Genomic DNA, 26,228 nt, shown 5'->3' on the forward strand with positions numbered 1-26,228 from the left:
AATAATTTTTTGACAGAGTGGTTAAGAAACTCAGTAGGATTTCATAACATTAAAAATCTAAAGGAATTTTGAGGTTAAAACCTGTCTTAAAATTACTTTGACTATGTGGACCATGATGTAGCTTTGAGTGCTCAAACAATATCAGGAATTTTTTTTGTCAGTGAGTATTAACAATGAAAGTCTCCTAAGTTGGGAGACTCTCCTTTAATTGGGATGAATTCTTCTCTGAGAAGTTCAACCATTTCCCATGACAGAGTCAAGGGGTCACCTGACAAAATTCCATGAAACCCAAAGATTCTATTTCTCTATTTTTAAAGAAATGTGCCTGGCACAGACACACGATAGTTATTCTGTTCCCATATCTCTCATAGAATCTACATACTCAGATGGTGATTTGCATATTTTGCTCTTAAAATAATTAGTTTGGGAGCTGCTAAAATGTTGCTCTAGAGAAGGAAATGTCATATTTTTGTTACTATCACAATTAATAGACAAAACAATCACTCTTTGGGACAAGAAATTAGTAGTTATTGAATAGCCTGATAAAGGCACCAGCCTCTCTCCACCTCTATGGCTGCTATAAAAAATAAACAGAAAGGGGTGGCTAAGTGGCGCAGTGAATAGAGCACCGGCCTTGGAGTCAGGAGTACCTGTGTTCAAATCTTACCTCAGACACTTAATAATTACCTAGCCATGTGGCCTTGGGCAAGCCACTTAACCCCATTGCCTTGACAAATCTAAAAAAATAAAAAATAAATAAATAAGAAGAAGAAACAGAAAGAAGCAAGAAAGCCTCAGTTCTCTGGGCTGGAATATTGAAAGGGGTAGTGGTATGTGGGTGTGTGTGTGTGTGTGTGTGTGTGTGTGTGTGTGTATATATTATATATATATAATATATGTATATATATTATATATACATATATTATATATATATATTATATATATATATACATATATATATGTATATGTAGCTGTGATGTTCCTGGATGGCCTTCCTTGTACTCCTTCTTCCCCTGAGTTATATATGTCTCTGGGAGAAATCAGACTGAAAATCCCCTAGGGGTTTTCCATCTTTGAAAAATACTGAGAAATACTGGGGATGGGAAATCCTTGCTTGTAGGAAGTGTCTGAAACTAGGAAGAAGTAACTTATAGTTGAACTCTAAAGAACAAAGCTGATTTCTTATTGTAATATCTTATCAATACTTGATTTTCATTGATTAATTTTGTCAATTAAGGAAAAAAAATTACCCTGCTCATATATTTCTAAAGTTTTGGAATCTCACTACCATAATTGCTTTTATGCCTACTTGCAAAAAGTCCAGATCACTGTGATACAACAAATACAAAATTGAATGCTATGTGGTAGACATTTTAAATAAAAATCATTAACCTGTAACATTAAATGTTCTTCAAACAATGAATGTAAATGTAAAACTATTTTTTATTTTTTCTCAAATGTTCAAAGAAAACATAAAGATGGGAGGGAGGAAGGGAGGGAAGTAAGGGAAGGAAATTCCTTGTCTTGAGCACATAAAATGTCAAAGGATATGGGCTATGACTCGTCATGAGGTCAATTGTTAACATCTTCTATACTCTTTCCTAAAATCTATTCTTTGCCTCTATTGAGTGCAACTCTGCTTTTTAAAAAAATAAAAAACCCTTGATTAACTAGAATATTTACACAGGGTTCAGTGGTCTCAAAATCTAGCTGAGTAGGGAAATCTAATCAAAATCTTAGATCTATATAGGAATAAAAGGATAAATTCTATTCCAAGAAAGTCAGTGAAAAATGGGAAGACTCAAAGGGGAACTACAGGTAAAGTCAAACTGTTCACTTTCCTTTTTTATATTGATGAGAAGCAGGCAAATATTAAAAATAACTTATATTTGGAAGAGTGACTAGGTTTATTCTGTTTGGTCATATTGGTTAGAACTAAGAGCAATGAGTAAATATTCAAGCAGGAGGGTTTTAGGAGAAACTTAATGAATTATGAAAATGAAAACATTTTATAAATAGTTATATAAAAGAGGAAAACTTTACAAAGTCCTATTTTTCTGATGGAAAATCAAAGATTTGGCAGGTTCTACTCTGTTGGAAGAACTTCAGATAAAAGCCCCAAACAATAGCTTATGGATGGTTCCTTAGGACATAATTAGCTAAAAAAAGGAAAAGACTCATTCCCAGACAGCTGGTCAATTACTTATGAATTCTTTAGTTATGGGAATTAATAAGACAAAGAAAAATATAAGATGATTTTCAGGTCTGTCCAGATCTTTTGTGAAAAGATGGTGGCAGTGGCAGAAAGAGATGCAAAGGATGCCCCAAAAATGTTGCACAATGATCAGACAATCTATAAAAATTAACTATTGCTACTCTAAATGTAAGATCCTTCCAATGGCTAATGAATTAACATACTTTCAGAAGAACTGAATCAATGTTAATTTTCTTAATATAAATGAAATCAGAAAACACAATGGTATATCTGGTAAATCAAACGTTGGCTTGTATACTTTCATCTTAAAGAGAAAAAAAAGAGTAGATGGGTTGGGTTCATTATATATTCAAAAAAATAGGAAACATAGTTGCATTGAAAAATGTCATTTTGGGGGGCGGCTAGGTGGTGCAGTGAATAGAGCACTGGCCTTGGAGTCAGGAGTACCTGAGTTCAAATCTGACCTCAGACACTTAATAATTACCTAGCTGTGTGGCCTTGGGCAAGCCACTTAACCCCATTGCCTTGCAAAAACTTAAAAAAAAACAAAAAAAATGTCCTTTTTGTAACAACTGGCTCAAGTTCTGCATAAGTTTGCTCAAGTTTTCATAAGATAGTGGGGAGAATAATTACTTAATGTTGTATCTGTTTGAGGGGTGGAGTTAGCAAGAGCTTCTAAAGTAAAAATCCTAATTCTTCTGGTTTTCAATTTCAAGAGAAGACTTGTGGTTCTAGACTCCCTTCAAAGAGTGGTTTCTGAAGCTGACACCAGGAGGAAATCAACAGGCCAAACTTCTCAAATATCTCTAGTTGAAGATGATATTGTTTCTATTTTTCAAAGTAATAAAAACATTGATCAAAACAAGACCAGCAAAATATGAAGATATATCATAAACCCACAAAAAATATACTTATCCAGTAAAATGAACTTTTCTCATGTACCTTGTGCTGTTACAGCTCCTACTTTGCCAAACTTCCACTATCTGCTGTTTTATTCCTTCTTATATCATTACTGAATGCCACTGGAGAAATCATACCACCATGAAAACTAAATCTACTACAACAACACATTATATCTAATGTCAACTAAAGTTATCTGCTGCATGGAAAGACTTTTATCCTTTCCAAATTGATCATCACATATCCCATAGCCACCATTTAAAATTTTGTCTCTTTTCAATACCATCCTTCTTCCCTCAATCTCAACAAGATATTGCACTTCCTACTTTAATCAGAAAATAGTGGCTTTGTATTGAGTTTCATCTTCTCCTTGTTTGATACCCTGAAATCCCTTGACACAGTCCTTTACCTTTGCCTCCTTTCCTTTGGTATCTAATAAAAAATTGTGTCTTCATCCAGACTAGCCTTTCTACTTGACCCCATGCTTTCATATGTCCAGCAGGAGCTTCTCCTTCAATCATCCTTCCTATAACTTTTAATCACTATCTTTTGGCTCCTACTCTGCCTGTCTACAAACATTCCCATATTTCTCTCAACCATTAAAAACTTAAATTTGACTCTGCCAGTGCCTTAAATTATCATCCTATGTCTTATTTCAGCAACCTACTAAGGAAGAAAAGACTTTTTATTTTTTCCCCTCCTTCTTCTACTCCTATTCACTTCTTACAACTACTCTTAATAGATATTGCTCTCTTCAAGATTACTGGTGATTTCATAAAATTATAAGGTAATCAACTTAAAGTGGAAGGCAGCAGCTTAGAAGTTGAATAATAGTTAATGGCAAAAACTAGGATTCAAATCTAATCCCTGATTCTAAATGCAGAACTCTTTCCACTGTGTCTCCACCAGATGTCCTTATCTTCTTTGACCATCCCCCTACTTTTGGATATTCTCCCTTTCCATGTGTGCATGTTTACATGTGTGTGTGTGTGTGTGTGTGATAGACAGAAACAGACAGAAACATTGCTCCTTCCTGGTGTTCTTTTTGTGTCTTTGTACTGAGTTCTTTGGTGGATATTGAAATAATGAGGAAGATACAGGCAGATCTTTTGCTGTCTGTGCTAAACCTTATTTAAACAAAGATACATAATTAGAGTAAGGATAGTCACACAGATGTGCTCACGGCAGCATCCCAGCAGGTAGTTGATGTGCAATTTTCCAGGTCATGTGTCTTCTGTCTCATGGACCACACACAGCCATGGTGAGGTCTAATCAGGTCTGAGAAGCCACTGGGTCTTTCCACAGGTATCTTTTATTAGTTTATATCACTTGTTCTTGAGCTAAGCCTGACCATTGTAGTTGCTTTTAAGACCAGCAGCTTAGTTTGAAAACATGGATCATGAAAGTCTGCTTCCTAGAAGGTTTACATAAGCATATTTAATAAGAGGGAAAGTTTATGAATGGGGACAGCTAGGGAACATCTCTGAGTGACCCCTACTTAGGCCTTCTACACTGTGGGATTACTCAAACTCAGCCTCCTTGGAGGAATCATTATTCAAGTCCTGCCCCTTGCCCCCATAACCAAAGTGCTGTTCTAGACTCTACCCTTTCTCTCTCTCTGTCTCTGACTCTCTCATCCCTCTGTCTCTCATTTGGTCTCTTATGAACTCAACATTTACATCAAGAGCAAATGGGAGGAGAGAGTGAGGCTGATGATTCTGCAACTCTGCCTCATTTATACCCAATTTACATTCAAATCAAGACATCACCCTCATAATGTCATTGGGCCTCTTTTGAGACAGATAATCTTTGACACATATAATAAAATGATTCCTGATTGGATAAGAACCAGATAACCAATAATTGAACATCAGCAGAGAGAAATAGAGACAGTATGGGACCCCAAACATACTAAGCTATACCAGAGTACAAGGGTCATGACTAGAGAGCTGGTGGATTCCCAGGTGGTGGAACAACCTTGTCTGAAGATACTTTTTTAAGAGTCTAGATCCAACCCTGAAGAAATGAACTAAATCCACCAGAAGATATTCCACACAAGTATTCAAAAGTTGAACAACACAAATTTGTAGACAAGTGGCAAGTTAAAAAGAGCATTTTAGGTGCTGTGTAAGACTAGACATTTTTTAATACTGGAAAGTGAGCAGAGGAAGAGAAATGAACAACGTACTTTTTCAGGACTATAAACATTTAGAAACGAAATATTGTTCTAGAGAACAAAATCTATTTGAAATGGAACCATAAAAAAGGAAAAAAGAAGAATGGAAGCTCACTGAGGGCAAGGACTGCTTTACTTTAGTATTTGTATTCCCAGAACTTGGCAGAATTTTCCACACATGGCAATCACTTAATGAATGCCCTTTCATTCAAACATGTCCAATGATTACTGGTAGAATTTGGCCCATAAGTAGACCAAAATATTATGTCACCATCTGGCTCTTCTACTGTACACTCTTACAGAGACATAGCAGGTATACCTGAGAGTAACCAGGAAAGTGTTTAATCAATCTGTTAGGTATAAGGAATTCAGCATCATAGTACAATGCTGATTCTTCTAGACAAGGATGTATTTTAATTCACTTAGAAAAACACTTATTTTTTTTAATTGACCCAGTTATTCATTCAAAGAGGAGTAGAAATCAGTATTTATCAAAAGGCATTTTTTCAGAATCCTGCAGTGTCCTGGAGTTTTGTGTGATTTACTTCAAATCAACATTATTATTTAATTTAGTATTTAATAGGGATCAGGTGCTATGCTAGAAATGGCATTTTAAAAACAAATACAATTCCTACCCTTATGGTTTTATGAGAACATTTCAGTTCTAGCAGTGTTATCTAGATAATTGTGATGTGAGAGAGAAGACACAAAAACAGGACTAATTCTCTTTTACTCCAATATTTCCTTGATACCCTTTTATTGAAAAAATATGATACATGCTGCAAAAATATTTATGAGTTCATCAATGCTTTCAGGCAAAATAGTGTTCTGTAGCTAAATTAAGATGGGGGAATTCTGAAATAAACATTGAAAGACACCTCCATTTATGCAAAAGTTTGTTTGAAGTTCTTCAGCCTCACCTAGAAAACTCTTAGAATATTATGACTAATCATAATTTTTCCTGGACACTTTTTACAACAACCCATAACTCCTAAAGCTATTATCTAGAATGCCTCTATGGAAGCTAGGTGCAACAGTGAATAGGGAGCCAGGCCTGGATCAGGAAGACCCATCTGCCTGGGTGACCCTGAGCAAGTCATTTAACCCTCTGAGCCTCGGTTTCCTCATCTGTAAAATGAGTTGAAGAAAATGGCAAACTACTCTACCAATTGTTCCAAGAAAATCCTATAATAGGTCATTAAAAGTTAGATACAACTGAAAAAAGAGTAAGCAACTCAACAACAATAACAAGGAATCCCTATACATAGTACTTTCCAATCCATTCCCCAGCTCTCCATTTTTGTACTTTCTGTCCCCCATACTTAGAAAGCATTCTTTCCTCTCTGCAACCTCTTCATATTCCTGATTTCACTTCAGAGTCAGCCTCTTCATGAAATCTTTCCCAGTTCCCACAAGACACTAAGGCACCCTGCTCACAAAACTATTTTGCCCTTTTATTCATTTGTGCACAGAGATCCAGCCCCACACAATAGCCTGTAACTAGTGATAGGTGTAGATATAGATGATGTAGATGTGGAGATGTGGGTGTGGATGTGGAGATGTGGGTGTGAAGATGTGGATGCAGAAAGAGATGTGGGTGCAGATGCTGCAGATGTAGATGTGGATGGTGGAGATACAGATGATGTAGATGATGATGTGGATGACGATGTGGATGGAGAGATGTAAATGTTGATGTAGATGATGTAGATATAGATATAGATATACTACTAGGTGTATATATATGTATGTGGATATTATTCATATATGTGTATGTGTGTAAATATATATATATATATTGGGGAGGCATGGCAACCTATGAAACAAAGAAAAATAAGAAATGGTCATTAGTTCTGATAGCGCCTCCTACTTCTGTTTATTGGTGAAAAGTAGTGAGAAAAGAGAAAAAGGAAGCTAAGTATCAGTTTTGAGACTATCTATATGAAAAGTTCAGTATTTTTATGTAACTTTGACTACTGTTACTCTATATGTAAGATCTTCATACAATTACCAAAAAAAAGCATAGAGCTGAAGAAGCTAAATTTTATCAATCTTGATATTCTTGCTATAACTGAAATCAGAAGAAAAGAATTTGTAAAATGTTAAGGATGGGTCACAGGTACCCTTTGGGGAGGAAAAGAAAGGAATAAACAAGTGAATTTTAAAGTATACCCAAAGGTAACTAGAAACATTGTTATGGGATATTTGATCACTATTTATTACAATCATATATTGATCAATAATATATTGTAAGAAGTATTAGCAGAAAGAACATCATGAAAATAATAATGACTTTCATGCAAATAGTCACTGAGGACAAAGAGGTAAGAAGATCTGTGATGAACTTTATGAGAACCTTCAAATGAAATTATCATATACTCTGATTTGTTTTTGTTATCATTGCAAAGGTAAAAAAATGAAGATAGAGATAGATGTGGATGTAGATAAATATAAATATGAAAGTATGGTATCAGGAAGAAGAATGAGAAAACTCAAAGACATGGAGGTTATAAAGAAGTCTCATGCTTCTGTAACTTCAACATTGTTTTGATAAAAAAAAAAAAAGAATTGCCAGATACCAGACATGGCAAGCTAATACAATAACATGACATGGTTAACAAGATAAGAAAAGACTTCTGATGTAGGAATTTTTCCCTGAGTTAAGTGTCTGTGAACAGTTAGACCATTAATTTATTGAGACTAAGATCAGAATATGATTTAAAAAAAATAAGTGAAAAAATGGAAGATAATTGAAATAATCCTGAGCTATTTAAATCAATTGCTCTTAAAATATGAGAAATTGACAACAAAGATATCAATGACACTAATTGTAATAATTTAGACAGAAGTTTATAATCTATACAGATTGATGGTCTCAAAGAAGAGAAAAGATCCCAAAAACTGCCTTAAGCCTATTTATCTGTCACAAGGATAAAGATGCTATCAAGGGCAACATCGGATTATAATATAAATTCACTTGTAGGATTTTATTAAGAGAATAATAAATGATTATCAAAAACACAAGGAAGAAGTGGCATTTAAGGATGAAAACTGAAAGAAGACTATAGAATAAAAGATGAAGATATTTGTAAAAATAACTATTGTATTTGAATCATACTGCTATAATACTAGATGCACTTATAGAAGAGGTAGTATGTTATTAAAAGGAACAAAAATTTAAAAAGTAATTGGATTGGACAAAACTATTTAAATGTGATCTATGTTAAAGGTGACAGTTATGAAAGCATTGAAAGAATGATATACATAGTATCTGAAGAGAGGAAACATTCTAAAGTTGCATAAAAAGAATTGGATCTTATTATTAATATAGAAAAAGGCAACCAACACATCAATAACTCCAGACCTATTATTCTCTACTCTCCCCTCTATACAAAATCTTTATGAGTCATTTATACACAAATCAAAGGAATTCTCAATGAGGTTCTTCATAAGAAATAAGGAAGCTTTTCCAAGTGATATTCAACAATGAATGGGACCACACCTTTGCCAATGTTGATAATATTAACAACATACTGTGTTTATTGATTGTTGATTATAGGAAAAGTATTTGATAAAAAAATAAAACACCATATTATAGGTTTCCATCTACACATCAGCCCTATTCAAGTTTTCTTGAATATATATTTTTAAAAAACCTGTTCAGGGGATGCTAGTTGGAGCAATAGATAAAGCAGTTGCCCTGGAGTCCTCATGACTGACTTCAAATCCATTCTTAGATACTTACAAACTGTATATGCCCTTGGGCAAAGGTGTCTAAAATATATAAATATAAATATAAAAATATATAAATATAAAAATAAAAAATATATAAATAAAAAATAAAATCCTGTTTAACATTTCTCTAATGAAAAACATAAGACAAGACAAAAGCTAGGGAAAGGTATGCTTCCCAAAATTGTTCTAGACTATGTTAGAACAGATCCTATGTTACAACAGAGTCCTGTGGATAGTGAGCTCCTTCATATAGCTTCTTTTTTGTGAATAACATTGTGTTATCTGAATTGGAAAGCCTCTTGGAAGAGATCTGTATTCACTCAAAAGAGTCTGGGTGGACAAATGTTGATGTTTCAGTATTGATTGTCCAGATTACAACATGATTTTGGATGAACATTAGTAAGTTTATCTAAGACAGATAGTACAGAAGGACAGTGAATTGAGTCCAAAGTTCTACCTCAGGGAAGTAAGGGCACATGGGAAACCGCAATCCCCTTTTACTGAGGTAAATCTTCCTATGAAAACAAAAGCCATTTTTTAATGTCAACATTTCTATTTGACCCTAATGCATGGACTGTGGCTATATCCAAATAATTGAAAACAAATATCACACAGATGACAATAACTATGAAGTGGTTGTGTGCAAATTATCACATATAACCAATGAGGCCCTCCAAAAAAAATATGAATAAAAGGAACTGTATGATGCAAAGAGGATATGGGCTTCTCACAACATGAGAACATAAGAGACAAACAATGGACAACCAGAGAAACCTACTGGAAACATGACCTAGAAATGTCAGAAGAAAGTGAAAAATGTCTTTGGGGTGGTGGATAGTCTATGACAAACTTATGGGAGGAGTTGGACAAAAATAATACAAGATGGACAAGTTGCAATCAGAACTGTTTGTGAAGACGTTGGAATAGATGAAATTATAGCACCTGGATAGTTAAACTCAATCTATCACACTTAGGTCAGAAGTTCCTAGTTTTCAAACATATCACAAGCTGTCAATATGGCTCTCAAAAGAATCTTTTTTTCAATCAATGTTCCTAAGGCCACAAGGAAACATAGATTTCATCTGAACACCTAGCTAGACTCTTTGGTACCATCATACTAGTACTTTCTGGTATAAAACAATCAGGAAAAGCCTGGTATTCCAAAGTAAATGCTCCATTGAATTCAGTATAGCATTTATTTTGGAATTATTGTGTTTTAAGTATGTCATGTATTTATGTATATCTGTATATTATTGCATTATATTATATATATATATATATATTATATTTTAAATATGTATGTATATTAAATATACACATGAATACATATAGATAATTGTCCTTCATTCTCAAAGAAGGCCATGACATCAAGGAGATGATGCTATGACAAACACATGAATTTGATTTGAGTGAGAGGTTACTGTGCTAGGTCAATAGCCTCATTTTCTCCTCCAGGGACATCTGGTCCAGTGGTCAGATATGAATCAGGACAACTGGAGATGGCCCTGGAGAAGATGGTAATCAGGATTAAGTGACTTGCCTAAGGTCACACAGCTAGTGAATATCAAGTGTCTGAGGCTGGATTTGAACTCCCGTCTTCTAGACGTCAAGGCCAGTGCTCTATCCACTGTGTTACCTAGCTGCTCTATGTATATGTATATGTGTATGTGTGTATAATTTTTTTACCTTGCCAGATGACTTTTGAAGAGAGAATATTTTCCCTTCCACTATGCAGATCAAATGATTTCTTTCACTATATGAAAACTCTTAGTTTTAAATTCTAGCACAATCTAGATAACTGGTCAACTCTCATGGCTTGCTGAGAAACTATTTCATATGGCATATAACTAATTTCATAATTAATAATAATAATTCATAATTCTTAAAACTACTTTTGGCAAATCATTTTTCTGAGTTTCCTTATCTATAAAAAAGAATCATAATAATAACTGCCCTACTTCATAACTATTATGATGGTCAGACATGATAATTTATATGAAGCAATTTATAAGCCATAATGTGATATAAATGTCAAATCTTATTGTTATAGTCTCATTAAACCAAAGTATTCTCTTTAATACACATTTATGATCTTGAAAAACTTCCAAATTTAATCTCCTATCCATTGATGGCGACACATAACTAGAGACCAATGTAACTCAACAGCTCCCAAAGGTTTAATGATCATGTCTCTCTCTCGATAACTCCCAGATCTATACATGATTTATTGCTTCTCTCTCTGCTAAGTTCCAATTCTGTTATCACCAGCTTCCTAAGGAACATTTCAAACTGATTATTCTAAAGGCACCTCCCCATGTCCCAAAACAGAACTCATTATCTTCTTGCCAGAGTCTAACACTTCAGAACTTTCTTATTTGTACTGAGGGCATCACCATCTTTGGATAGCTTGCATGTCTCCCCTCCTCTCTAGGCACACTGTAACAGCTCTCGTTCAAGCCTTCAACCCTTGTCACTTGTGTTATTTCAGCAAACATCCTAATTAGACCCACAGCATTCCGTCTCTCCTCTCTCCAATCATCCAAATAATTGCCAAAATTATTTTCCTAAAACAGAAGATGCTATTTCCCAACTCAATAAACTCTAATGGCTTCTTCCTGTAATCCATAGGATCAAATAGAAACTCCTCAGTCTAGCAATTAAAAGCAACTCACTCCTTGGCTCCAGCCTACCTTTCTGGACTTATACATTATTCCCTTCACACATTCAGTGTTTCAGATAGATGTTTCTCTTTATGATTCCTCACCTGTAACATAGCACACCCATCTGCTTTTTCACTCAATTACCTCCAACCTGAAAAGCTCCTTATATACACTCCTTTAAAATATCTACGAACACTAATTTCCAGCACCACTCTGAACATTAGACCTTTCTCAATTTTCCTCCCAACTACAAGTAATTCCCCATATTCCCTTACACATATTCTACATAGTTACTTATATAAATATATACAGCATTCTGTCTTCTACAAGTGAACTTCCAGACTTCCAGACACCAATCTAGTTTCTCTTAACCTTTCTCATTTCAATTACTTTTCTACCATCATTATGCAGAGACCAACTTTTGCCATAATATATGAATGATGGAAAAAAATCACTTTAATTAGTAAGGTAGATAGAGGAGACCATCAATCAGGCAGAACTTTCTAAGGGCAGATGGACCACCTGTCTGACCAGATCCTTACAGAAAGAAAGAAGAAAGGATCATTAATTCTAATGAAATCCCCCCTGACCTTATTATCTTTCCTTATTTCTTCACCTCTTTGCCCCCAGAGCATTGTACCTAATAAACATCTGTTTTTCTATGCTTAATTAAAATAGGCCTATTTTCCAGAGGACTGTTTGTAAAGAAAGAAACATTTGGAAATCTTTTAAGCTTCTACTTACTTGTATGGTAATAAAATAAAGTATCCCAAAGAAAAATATAAAAATGGAAGATAAAGAAATGTTTAAAAAAACAGATTGAAAAGTAAGAAAAGTTTCTGAAATTCTGTCAGTACAAATAATTACAGGTGTGAGAACTAATGTAAACCCTTTCAAGTCACTGACTCAGGTTTCCTAATTCTTCCACCCACCTCATAGCCTTCATTGGCACCTAGATTTGAAATTCATTTGGTAATTGTTTATTTGCCTCATCTGCCAATGATAAAGGTTCAGCTCCCACTCACCACCAAAGTGTATATATGATGAGAAAGTCAAAGTAAGCCCCTGTGGCTGTATTATTAGAGATTGTCACTAGGTAAGTGGGAAGAATGAGAGATGTTGTGTGGAACCATTTAGTTCTTTAATTCAATGGGAGTGCCCCCCCAAACAGGAATACTAGCTTCCTTTTAAAGAAGTATATAATGGAAAAACATCCTGCAAGAGTTTCATGTGGTTATCATACTATAGCTGAGTAGAGAACCTTTGAGGTTATCTGAAATTGTCTATTTGAAGTTCAGTGAAGGGTTTTTATTGTATGTCCAAAAAAGGATTAGAACCAAAATATAAGAAAAAGAAGCTTCAATTATGCTTATTAATAAGAAAAATTAATAATAACAATTGAATGCTTCTCATAAATGAGCACCCTTTCCTTGAAGGAAAAGGTCTTGTAACTTGATCTCAAACTGAATGAGTAGTTTACAGAGAAGACAATAAACAATAAACTCTTTTGTATCAAACTGATTTCCACCTAAATCTTTCTCTATAGCAAGCATCATTTTGAATCAGTTAATTTTCTGTTACATCTATTTTAGTTTGTGGATTGTGGGGGGAAGCATGCTTTAAAGAAGATGACTGAGAATGTCCCTAAAACTGAAGGGGAAAAATCTGAAGTACTTTTCAATAATCCCAAAGTCACTGGGAAAGGAAAATAGACATAGATCAAGGGTGTACTTGGGATTAAATATTGCATATCTTGGTGCAGATAATGACAGAAACCAGCAAGTTCTCTCATTATGTAATCATAATTGCATACTATTTAAGACATAGAGACCCCTGTACTTTGATTCTCTCTCTTTACCCTTCTGGACCTCTCCCCCTCAATTAGATGTGGTAGAGGAAGCAGATAATGATAATAACATGTTATCCTTATAACCCCCATGAGCCTGGTGATGGTTTCCATTTTTCAGATGGGGAAATAGAGGCTGAAAGGTGTTAATTTCTTAATTTTCCTGGGGAAAAAGTCAATTCTTCAACTTGGTTTTTTTAAGTAACTTAGACTAAAAAAAAATCTCAGCTAACAACTTTGGGGGGTGGCTGTATTTACACCTTTGACTTGAATTTGAGTGAAAATAAGCAGTTCTTAGTTGACTATTGACTCTCCTCATGAGTTCACAGAAGGAAAAGTAAGATCTGATTGTAAGTGGTCTATGGGACTACAAATTCCTTTGGAAAGGAACTAACCTTCTAAAATGTGAAGTGGAAACATGGAAGTACACAATCTCTAGAATGGTAGTAGATACAGGGCTTTCCCCCTTTCAAGCCTGCCATATCACCAGACTTGATTTAATACAGCACTTCCATACAGTCACTATAACATTTCTGGTAACCCTTTGTTGGTCTTCTTCATCCTCACACAAGCTCTGAACTGCTGCCCTCTTTTCTTGCAAAACTTTTGAAAGTCAAACTATTGCTCAGGACTATTTGCACCATCAGATCACATTCGTATTATTTTTGCATTGCTATTTCGGGCAAGGTGGAATAATTCTTGGACTTGGAATGAGGAAAGGTTTCCTTGTACTCTACTATGTCAATATGAACTTTCCTTTTTTTCTTTCTCTGACCACCAAATAACCACCCTCAGACCCCAAGTTGCAATATTATGGCACCTAATACTGTTATGAACATGTAGAAATGCAGAATAAAAGGGCTAGGGAAATAATGAGGAGGGGTTTGGGAAGGTAAATCTCAAAGGATACAGGGTTAGCAGTTGATATTGTATCCCTCTTGGATATTGAATATTCCTCCATTTTGACCAAGGCACAAAATTTTGGGATCATTTGTTCACACTTTTGGATAGATTGAATAATTTGCTTGATTTTCACATTTAATTTCTCCTATGGCTAGATAGAACAAGTATTTATCTTCCATCTTACAGATAAGAAACAAATTTTTAGGCATTTTCAGACCATGTCTGATTCTTGTTACCCTATTTGGAGTTTTCTTGGCAAAGATGCTAGAATGGCTTGCCATTTCTGTCTCCAACTCATTTTACAAATGAGAAAACTGACTTGGGTAAAGTGACTTCTCCAGAATCACACAGGTAGTAAGCAACTGAGGACAGATTTGAATTGTTTTTCTGACTCCAGGTCTGGTTCTCTAATCACTGTAATGCCTAGAAACAAACCAAGTTCTTAAAAGTACCTGTCCAACATGACAGCTATGGCAGAATTCAAAATCAAACCCAGTATTTTAAGTCCTAGTTAAGTGTTCTTTACATTACTGTATATAATGGAAAGAACATGTATACTTATGCTAAGATGGAATTCCCCAGAGTATTTCTATCCAATATAATATAAAGTCTCTTTGAGACTCGTGTGATTAGTCATATTTTCCTCTTAGATTGGAATAGGAAGGAAAAAATATGTGGATATAGCTCTGGACTACTGGTATATGGAAGGGTTGCCTGGACCATACAACTGCTATTGGCAAAAAGAACCTCTGTTTTTCAGGAACTAGAACAAGCCCATTACAGATGGAGAAGTCTGTCTCTGATTTACTTAATGATGCAAAACGGATTGTGGAAAAGCTCAGTTCCAAAAGTAAGTGAACATTGCTTTGAGTGGAAGTGGCTCTGATGCACTTACAGATTCTTGAAAGAAGAGATAGTCATGAAAATACTGGCTATATAATGAGTTTAAACTTGAATTTGACTCTAACAAAATTTGCCTACTAAATTAAAGAAAATTCCTTCTTGTTGACCAGGAATGAAGTAAAATTAAAATAATCTCACTCAGTAACTCTTGATGACTTTCAAAACTGAGCCAAAACAGTTTTTTTTGATTGTTGAAAACTAAAGTCCCTCACCACCATATTGACATAACCTAGGAACCCTGATGTCTAGGAATACAGGAGAAACAATTTTCTAAGTACTAGACTTGGGTAATATAAATGTTATAATAAAATAAAACATTTTCTTTTATTAGAAATATTAGTGTACTGTTCTTCCCAGGAAAAAATAGTCTACAAATAATCTAATTTTACAGGAGCTTTCAGACTTTTTATTATATTTGTGCTCGAACTAAGGCTGGAAAATAATCATGGTATTTGGATCTGGAAGGGATTTGAAGGATCATCTCATCTAGCCCCTCCATTTTACAAATGAATTCTCTGAGTCCAGAGAAAGGGAAAGTCGTTGTTTAAGTTCACAAGGGAAGTAATTAGTAGAGCAGAATTTTAGTCTTTCAATGCCCTTTCTATAATAGCATGATGGAACACATTTTTATTTGTAACAATCAATAAAAAAAAAAGATGCATTAAAGAATAGCATCAAATTGAGTTCCAGAATGGAGAATTATTGCTGTAAATCACCTAAACAGAATAGAATGATTAAATATCTTAATGATAAATTTTAGAGTAATCAATCTCTGAATTCATTGTAATCATTTCTTGTAAAAAAACAGGGCACTTCCCTTGAATTTATCATTTTTAAAGGCAGAAGGAAAAATTAGATGTGGTAGTTTAATTGGTTGACTCGAAGACTTGTTGCTACTGGTACTAGTTTACCTTATTGGAGACTATGCTCATTAACAACTTCTAGTTTTTAACTAATAATGCTTTTATTTTCAGCTTCAAGTGAGCCTACCAGCCAAGAGAGAATGAGCGAACTGCAGGTACCAGAGGAGGTAAGTTTTACTAAATCTAAATTCAGATTCTTCTATGAAAATAATCCCATCCTGGGTCTAATATCTCAAAAATGTCTTAGTTTATAGCTTGACAATGAGTTCATTATAAGAAATAAGTATTTAGAAAACCTAGGTATGTTGAACACAGTCCATAATGACCTTTTACAGGCTTTCCAGTAGATGTAGCCCTCCTAACACTTGAAATTAAATTTTCTTTTAAATTCGAGGCTGAATTCAAGAGCTAAGATGGTCTCTATACAAATTCCTTCTTTTTTAAAGTGAGTATTGAATCAGAGCAATCTTGAATATATTTGTTGTGTCTACACTAAACAAGGGCAGAAAATTGAAGAAGATAAATAACAGAGAAGCTAACAGAAAAAGAATAAACTTGGACCTGGTATAACATCTAGGGAGTGAACTATTACTGGTGAAATAGTTCATTAATTAAAATGAAAACTACTCAGGAAGGTTAAATCTGGTTAATATAAGTAAAATATCAAGACCTCTTCATTTACCAGAGAGGGAAGTCCATACCCTGTCCTCAGTAGTAACTGACCACAACATTCAAGTCAATTTTGGAAAAGGAATAGAGTTATCATTAATAAGTGAATATTATATACCATGGTATTTTCTATTATCTTTATAAAAACTTATTAGGTAGATATTATTTTTCATCCTCATTTTACAACTGAGGAAACTGGGTTTGAGTATGCCTGTATGAAGCAAATTGCTAGTAAAGGGGCAGATACCCCATTTTTGCGAGGAAAGGTCACAACAAACTTCATGAACCTTGAACTCTTTTGTGGAACCTCTTCTATTCCACCTATCCTATGTGTTCATAATTCTAGGTTTCCCTTGGTTTCTGTTCTTTATGGCTAGCATCTTATAAACCACCCATCCTTAGTCTAACCTGAACTTTTGGGTTTTTTCCATATAATTGGATTCTTATCTACTTTCTCTGACTCTCCTCTCTCAGAACTAAATATGCCTCTATTCTCTCATTTTCTAAATGGGTAGTTTCAAAGAACTTCTTCATTTTTTTGTGCTATTAAACTTTGCCCTTCATGTTAACAATGTTAAAAGACAAACAAAATTAATTTATGACCACAACTTCTAAGTAGTGTTAGGTAAGAGGGTGCTGCAAAATTACTGAAAGAAACTTGAGAAAGCTAAATATTTATAAGGGTATAAATAAGGCAATTTACTTGTCTAAGAAGCTTGAATAAGAAGGCATGTGATTGGGAACTTTATAGAAAAACCACTGCTAGAGATAAAAATATGGGAACATTTCCTGACCTTTTTTCAGGTTGATCCTGTCGGTACTTCTCAATTCCTAGGAATTCTGTGAAGGCATTTCTAAATTTTAGATTAGACTTCCCTACAAGCATCAAAAAAGTTGAAATAATGGAACATGTAGATCCCCAAAACTAGTTTGCATTGAAACACAGCATGTACCAGAACTTATTTGGGGAAATGAAAAAGCTAAAACACTGGATGGTACCAAGCAAAAGGATGTTAAGAGCCTAAGGCATTATCAATTTGTTTATCTTTCCAGAAAGAAGATTCACCTAAAGAGATCATACTTGACAAAACTCAACCATTGAAAGAAACTGATTCACTAACAAAAACCAATAATGATTCCCCAAACAAGGACAATGCCACAAATATCAGTGGTATTAGCACAGAATCTGTGTCTGAAAAAGAGAAAATTTTGACTGAAATCGAAGAAGAGGAACAAGCTCTGGAAGAATTAAAAGCAATCATGGACAAATACCTCCCAAGCTTCCCAGACCTGGGTCAGTGATTATCAAGCCAGATACAATTTGGCAATTCTTCTCCCTTATCCAATCCCTGCATTTGAATGTAAAATAGTCTAATTCCTGACTAGTTCTTGATGTAGTCTATGACTAAGTCATTTAGCTTCCTTTAAATATAAATATAATATTAGAAGCACCTAGGCGATGAGTAGATAGAGCACTGGCCCTGAAGTCAGGAGGACCTGAGTTCAAATCCAATCTCAGACACTAATAATTGCCTAGCTGTGTGACCTTGGGGGGAAAATCACTTAACCCCATTGCCTTAAATAATATTTTTTAAAATATTATTCATTTGTATGTAAGTTTAAGAGTACAGTCTCATAGCTGTTACATATTCAGCCTTGAATGAGAATCTGTTTTGTGATTCTAGTGCTTAAAGTCTTGGTGTAAGGAAAACTGGTTGTCCTTATGGGTTTGGTCATGTAGCACAGCTAACTTTCCTTCCAATAGAAGCAAAAGAACTATATCCTATGGATTATCAAGGTCCCTAAGATAGGCTCACTCTTCATTTCAGTGCTTTCCCTCTGAAAAGCTCTATTTACCATACATATTGCTTTGCATATATTTATTTGCCTATTGTCTCCTATTGTCTTGTAAGATCCTGGAGGGGAAGGGGGGGGAAGGGATTCTCTTGCTGCCTCTTGTTACCCCACCCCCAAGCTCATAGCACAGGTACCTAATAGATGATTAATAAATTTTTATTCATTTAAATATGTTATTCTAAGAGAATTATTAATGCTTTCCAAAACTTTCAATATAGCTAATCTCGAGGACTTTTCAGAGGAAGAAATAGATCGTTTTGCAGAAGATATCTCAAGAAACGAAGGCTATTACACATCACTAGGTTCTCTGCCAAGCAACCTCCAGCCCCAGGCATATAAGAATGCTATGGAAATTATTAGAGGTTCCAAGAACAACATCAGAAAACTCTTGTATCACCTCTATGAAGTAATTTATTTGGTAAGGATTTTCTATGTTTTAACCAACTTTTAAAACCAACCAGTCTTTAATAGAATCTGAGTTAGAAGGGTAGAGGGCATCTAGCATTCAAAGTCATATAGAGTCATAAAAACTTCTATATAACAATCATTTTATAAGCAGTTTCCCCAACCTTCTGTTTAAAAACCTAATTCATTATTTCTCACCAGTCATTATTCCACCCCCCAACACACACACATTCACACATAATTCCCTTTTATACAAACTAAAGCTATCTTTGGCCATAGCTTCTACATTTCCTACCTCCCACCCCTCAGTTCTTCCTACTGGCAGCAAAGGATTAAAAAAAAGAAATCTAAACTCTTGCTCACATTTAGGTCATGTAAGTGCTTGAAGTTGGCTATCATATTAACATCCTGCCTTAAAGTTTTCTCTTCTCCAGACTAAATATTAATTGTCTGTTCATCTGACATGAGTCTTAAGGCCTTTCAACATTCTGAATGTTCTTTTGATCTCTACTAAATCAATGATGTTCTTAAATATCTAATGCCCAGAATTGATCATATTAGAAACCTTTGGCTCTGGTCAGAGCTTATACCCTATGTTAGAGAAATTGGCTCTCAATGCTGCCTAAGAGTGTCTAAGTTTTGATTGCTATTTACCTTATTAGTTAAGTCCCACTTGCTAGAAATAGCAAGATAGACCAGGAGGAACAGGGGTGGCTGTATCTGTGGGTGATGGGGGTGATGTTAAAAGGGCAGAAGCAAGTCGTCTTCTACATTCCATTTAGCCATAATATAGTCTTGCCACTATGGCAATTATCTTTTTATGGCATGTATTAGAGCCTGGCTTTAACTACAAAGAAGGAATTATACATTTCTGATTCATTGATAAATCTAGCATAGCTCCATTCTGAGGATCAGCATTATAAGGCAGATCTGTATCTTCAAGTTTTCCAAATGCTTTGTTCCACCAGACTTATCAAAGCAAGCAAGAATCTGAGGATCAACAGAATTACCGTAAGGCACTATCTGAGCTATGGATCAGGTGGAGTACAAGCCGGTCACAAAATTTGAAAGATGATACACAGGTATCTGATTTATAGACAGGTGTAATGTTAATGTCAAATTTATCTGTTTGGATATTGGATGAATAACCACATGAACATTTGTTTAATGTTGTTCCTATGTATTACAAATGGCCAAGTAGTTTCAAACTTCAAGGAACATTCAATGAGGCAGAACTTAACATATAAATGTTGAAAGATGGAGAGAACTTACAGTTGGGGGATCAGGAAAAGTCTACCATAGGAGAATACAAGAATTAAACCTTGAAATAAAGCAGGGGATTCTCATGCCATAGAGATATAAGGGTATTTTCTAGGCATGTAAGTATTGTATCTAGTTTGAAGGTAAGAATCCCAGCTCTAGGGGAATATCACATAGGTAACTTGGCTGGAATTGAACATATAAAGGGGGAAAGGAAAAGTAAAATAAACCTAGAGAGGTAAATGGAAAATGGATTATGAAAAATTCCAGAGGCAACAGGAAACCATGGAAAGATTCCAAGTTAAGGACAAGCTTCTAATTTAGGAAGATTATTTTGATTGTCTTGTGAAAACATCAGAAAAAGAAATGAGAGATCAAGAATCTAAATGAGAGGTTGTCATGATAGTCTGTTTAAGGCACTAAAAGTCTGATTCAGGATGGGAGCCCCAGAAGTAGAAAGAAGGGAATAGTTGAGAAATGTAGAATCTTATAGATTCCATAAGTGCCTATGGGGTGTAGTGGAAATGAAGTAGGCTGAAAACTAAGGGGGAAAATACAAAAATGAGTGTTGGGCATTATGTAAGACCTGAAGTTGATGTATATTCACAATGAGGATGATAAGACTAGATTAACATGAATTAGTGGATAATATGGTATATTCCTAACATAACATATTAAACATGTTAAAAGCTCTTCTAAGGAAGTCTTAGATTACAGAGCTATTTTAAATGATATTCTAGAAAACCCTATAGACTATAGATCTGACTTACTGTAATAAATGGGGTTAATTGTGTCCAATGATTCATAACAGACTAAGAAAAGAGCACAAAATGTACTCTTAGAATTCAAGGTAAATTCATAATCCTGAGACCTCAACACTGCTAATAGCATATTAGTTACCAATTACTTATTCATTTACTTACCCCACTTGACTTGGAAACTTTCTTGATCCTTCAGAAGCTCTAGTGAATGTTCTCTTAGAAATGTCAACAGAAAAGTAGTATAAATTTGTAAGCATATCTGTGATTCACTTGAGGATAGATACTCATAACTTCTGTAGTCTTCATAGGTATGTAGTATAGTATATAAAAATAAACTGGTAAAAATATAACAAAAGATTTTTAAGATTAATCAGGGAAGATTTCATGGAGGACAGGGACCTCTGCTAGTCCTAAAAAAGGGGTAATTTTAGAAGAGGAAGGAAAGGTAATCCCCAGCATAGTGAAAAGTACTGAAATTTTTCAGTATCATTCAGGCACTTGGGATTATGACAGTTTTAATCAGGTGAGAACAATTCTATAATTTGTGGATGGGAAGTATCAGAAAGCTAGCTTTTACAATGTACCTTTGGAAGAAGGTACATGCCTTGCCTTCTTGCTTTTTTTGAGATGAGAAGGGAAAATTAGAGAGAGTGTCAGATTGGGAATAAGGGAAGATATTCCAGAGATAAATCTATCAAGGTTCTTGGGAAACTTGTGAGGCTTTTATTTCTTTCTTCTTAAAAAAATTTTCTATGGTATAAGAAGCTATAGCTAAATGACTACTCTTTAATATGCAGGAGAAATAATTATTAAATCAACATTACTTGAACCTTGGTGATGATGATCATGAATCTGGAATCTAGAAGGCCAGGATATTTGAAGGAAGCAGAAATTGGGATAAGACTGAGGCAAGCAGTCTTGTTTGGGATGGGGGTTAATCTTCAGATATGACAAGTAAATAGATATCAAGGAGTGAATTTCAAAAGACAAATTGCTTGTTGAATTGCAGTACTTGTATCAGAAAGAGAGCAAAGAAGTAGTATCCCAGTTTTTCCTTCCTAGCATTTCCTTCTCAGCATTGGGTGTTTGAGACAAGGAACTTTCAGTCTAGAGGAGCCATCAAGGAGAAAGCTAGACTTCCATAAATAGCAGAACCTACTGACTGAAAGACTATACTCAAAAGATCATAGATACAGAGTTAAAAGGAGTCTTAGAGGCATCCCTTTCATCTAGTAAAAGGAAGAAACTAGAGCCTAAAGAAGTTCTGACCTTTCAAATGAAGCAGGATTCAAACTTGGTTCTTGTGACTCAATATGTAATCTTCCTTACTATGATACAAAAAGAACTTCAGGAGGAACAGGAAGACAGGGGTAGATAGGGCTTTAGGGGTCTGAGGGATCTCAGATCTAAGTCATCTTTGCTGATCCTTTAGAAAAATGACTCAAGAGAAGGACCTGACTTCAACAGAACCCTCAGACACAGCCCAAAGAAAATGAGGAAGACAATAAACATATAGCTGGTAATGGGAGGGAATATAGAAGCAGGATGTCAACATCTGAGGCCCAGTCTCATTGACATCATTTTTAGTTCTTGCTATGGATCAGAAGTACATCAAGAAACCTTAGGGGCAACTACCTGTCACAGTGGATAGAACACTGATCCTGGAGTCAAGAGGATCTGAGTTCAAATCTGCCCTCAGGCACTTGCTGGTAGTGTGACCCTGGTCAAGTCAAATAGCCTCCAAAAATGACTTGTCCTTGCTGTAATGTCTGAAATAAAGAAATCAGTCAGAGATGAGGCTATTGAAATAGTCTAGCTAACAAGTTATGAAGATAGGATGACAACAGGGAGATCCTTTTAATCAATAGACCTTGGAAATTGATTTTTTCCCTTTTGCTATCACTTCCCCCCACCCCAATCCAAAGATGACTTTTGAACCTGAATGACTAGAAGAATGTGGAACTATTAATAGGAAAGTTAGGTTAAATAAGTTTTTACAATTAGCAAAATTTTTACAATTAATTTATTTTGCAGCTGGGAGAGACAAAGCATCCTGCCCACAATCCCTTAGGAAATAAGTAAAAGATTAGGAATTTTTAAAATGTGCTACTATTTCTAATTGCCTACTCGGTATCTTTGTATACATGTGTATATATTGCTTCTAAATCTACATAAAAGCAATTAAAGAGGTATTAGGCTAAGGACATTATTAATTAAGCCTTTTTTTCAGAAATTTGGAATTTGTACTAGAATGAACAATAATTATATCTTACTAAAGTTCTTTCCGTCCTCCCTTTTTCTTGCAGCTCCTGGAAATCTGCATTCTGGGCATGACCCGTAGCCTTTCCCTTAAATTACAGTCAGCCTTCAACAACCTCATACCTAAAGTCCAAAGTTTCCCAATCAGCCTCCAAGCCAAGCTCCAACAGTCCTGTTATGACATGCAGGAACTTTATAATACCTTTTCTCTAAGTAATGGGTTTGATGATCTAGATAAGCATTATCTGACCCAGAGTCAGCTTAAGCTGACCCAAGCCCAGACAAATTTAGAAGAATTACTTTGTTTCTTACAAGATAATTTTCCTCCTGAATATCCATTTTCCCCCTCTGAATGTCCATTTTCCCTCTCTGAATGCTCTTTCCCCAAGAATAACACTCCCTAAGGGGGGAAAAAAAATTGAATTGAGATATGGAATCAGAATGCTACTTTTAGATTCTTGTCAAGTAGTCTTATATTAGTTTATGGTTAATAACTATAATTGTAAAACTTCCTGATTGTGCAAATAAAGTTGCATTGAAAATTAATTTTATTCAGTCTTTGTGTTAGTTAAATGCAAAATAGGAGATTATAGTTCATAAATTTGGGGCATTTAGGGATAGAGTGCAGGGCCTAGAATCAAAAAGACCCAAATTCAAATATGACCTCAAAGACTCAAGAGCTATGAGACCCTGGGCAGGTGATTTGACTTAGTGATGTGTGGTGGGGTCCATGACTGAAAAGGCACTAACAGTATTGGAGTCAGGGTTTGCATTGTGAGAATCGAGTAGAGGTAGCACAGGCTATTATGTGCAATCCTCACAAACTGGGTTGAACACAATCTGAGGTGAGGCACAGCTCCACCTCCTCTGCTTCCCTCACTACAAATCCCTGCATTTTACCCTATTTGCTTCAGTTTCCTATCCCCACGACTGGAAGAAGCAAGAATTAGTTGTACTTAGCACAGTCCCTGGTATAGTGTGATGGAATATTGTTCTGTAAGAAATGATGAGCAGGTGAATTTTGGAAAAACATGGAAAGATATGCATGAACTGATGCTGAGTGAACTAAGTAGAACCAGATCACCATACACAGTAACAATGTGTGATGATCAACTATGCTCTTCTCAGCAATCCATTGCTCAAAGACAATTGTGAAGAACATGATAGAAGATGCCATCCACATCCAGAAAAAAGACCTTGAAGTCTGAATGTAGATCAAAGCAAACTCTTTTCACTTTTGTTTCTTTTCTTGGGGTTTTCCTCTTTTTGTTCTGATTCTTTTACAATGTGCCTAATATGGAAATATTCTAACATGATTATGCATGTAAGACATATCAGATTGCTTAGTGTCAGAGGGAGGGGGGAAAATGAAGGGGAAAAAACTTTACAAAAATGAATGGTACCACATAATGCCCCAGCATTTCTATATATTACTATTAAGATAGAGCCACACAAGATAGAAAGAAATCCTATTTAAAATAACTGCAGACAACAAAGTATTTGGGAGTCTACCTGCCAAGGCAGACTCGGATTCTATTCTAATATTCTATAAAACACTTTTCAATCAAATAAAATCAGATCTAAGTAACTAGACAAATGTCAATTGTTCATGGGTAGGCAGAGCTAATATAATAAAAATGACAATTCTCCCTAAATTGTTCCTTTATTTAATGCCATACCAATCAAACTTCCAAAAAATTAGTGAACTAGAAAATATAATAAATTCATGTGGAAGAATAAAAGGTTAATAATATCAAGGGGATTAATGGGAAAAAATCCAAAGGAAGGTGACCTAGCCATATCATATTTAAAATTATATTATAAAGCATCAGTTATTAAAACTGGCACTGGCTAAGAAAAAGAGCAGTGGATAAATGGAATAGATTAGGTGCAAAGGAGACGAGGTAAATGACTATAGTAGTACTCTACTGTTTGATAAACTCCAAGATTCCAGTTTCTGGGATAAAAACTCATTCTTAGATTAAAAACTACTAGGAAATGATATGACAGAAACTAGGCATGAACCAACATCTTATACTCTATACCAAGATAAGATCAAAATTGGTGCAGGATTTAGCTATAAAAGTTAATGTTATATGTCAATTAGGAGAACAAGGAATAGTATATCAGATCTATAGAAAGGGGAGGAGTTTGTGACCAAAGAAGAGATAGAGAACATTATAAAAAACAAACTGGATTACTCTGATTATATTAAAAAGCTTTTGCACAAACAAAACTACTACAACCAAGATTGAAAAGAATGTATTAAGTTGGGAAACAACTTTTACAACTGGTGTTTCTGACAAAGGATTCTTTTCTAAAATATAGAGAGAATTGAGTCAAATTCATTTTTAAAAAAAGCCATTCCCCAATTGATAAATGATCAAAGGATATAGAAAGACAATTCTCAGATGGCAACATCAAAGCTATCTATAGTCATATGAAATTTGCTCTAGATCATTGCTTATTAGAGAAATGCAAATTAAAGCAGCTCTGAGGTACCACTTCACACCTCTCAGATTGATCAACATGATCAGAAAGAGAAATGATCGATGCTGGAAGGGATGTGGGAAAACTGGGATGCATTGTTGGTGGAGCTGTGAACTGATCCAACCTTTTTAGAGAACAATTTGGAATTATGGCCAAAGGGCAATAAAAATGTGCATACCCTTTGACTCAGCAATACCAGTACTGGGACTATATCCTGAAGAGACCATTAAAAAAGGGTAAACATCACTTGTATAAAAATATTCATAACAGCCCTGTTTATGGTGGCAAAGAATTGGAAATCAAGGGGATGTCCTTCAACTGGGGAATGA

General features: G+C 35.0%; 1 protein-coding gene across 1 annotated transcript in view; it reads left to right on the plus strand.

The window, feature by feature from the left end:
- LOC141502949 (stimulated by retinoic acid gene 6 protein-like) overlaps positions 1-23,862 on the plus strand; it is a 93,830-nt gene extending 69,968 nt beyond the window's left edge. Inside the window, exons 18-22 of the mRNA XM_074207967.1 lie at positions 16,310-16,365; positions 17,921-18,161; positions 18,943-19,142; positions 20,098-20,211; positions 23,457-23,862. Coding sequence (XP_074064068.1) covers positions 16,310-16,365; positions 17,921-18,161; positions 18,943-19,142; positions 20,098-20,211; positions 23,457-23,813 — 968 coding nt within the window. The 3' untranslated portion in view covers positions 23,814-23,862. The remainder of the gene's footprint in view (positions 1-16,309; positions 16,366-17,920; positions 18,162-18,942; positions 19,143-20,097; positions 20,212-23,456) is intronic.
- Positions 23,863-26,228: the final 2,366 nt, after the last annotated feature.

The sequence above is a fragment of the Macrotis lagotis genome, chromosome X (assembly GCF_037893015.1).
Source record: "Macrotis lagotis isolate mMagLag1 chromosome X, bilby.v1.9.chrom.fasta, whole genome shotgun sequence".
NCBI lineage: Eukaryota > Metazoa > Chordata > Mammalia > Peramelemorphia > Peramelidae > Macrotis > Macrotis lagotis.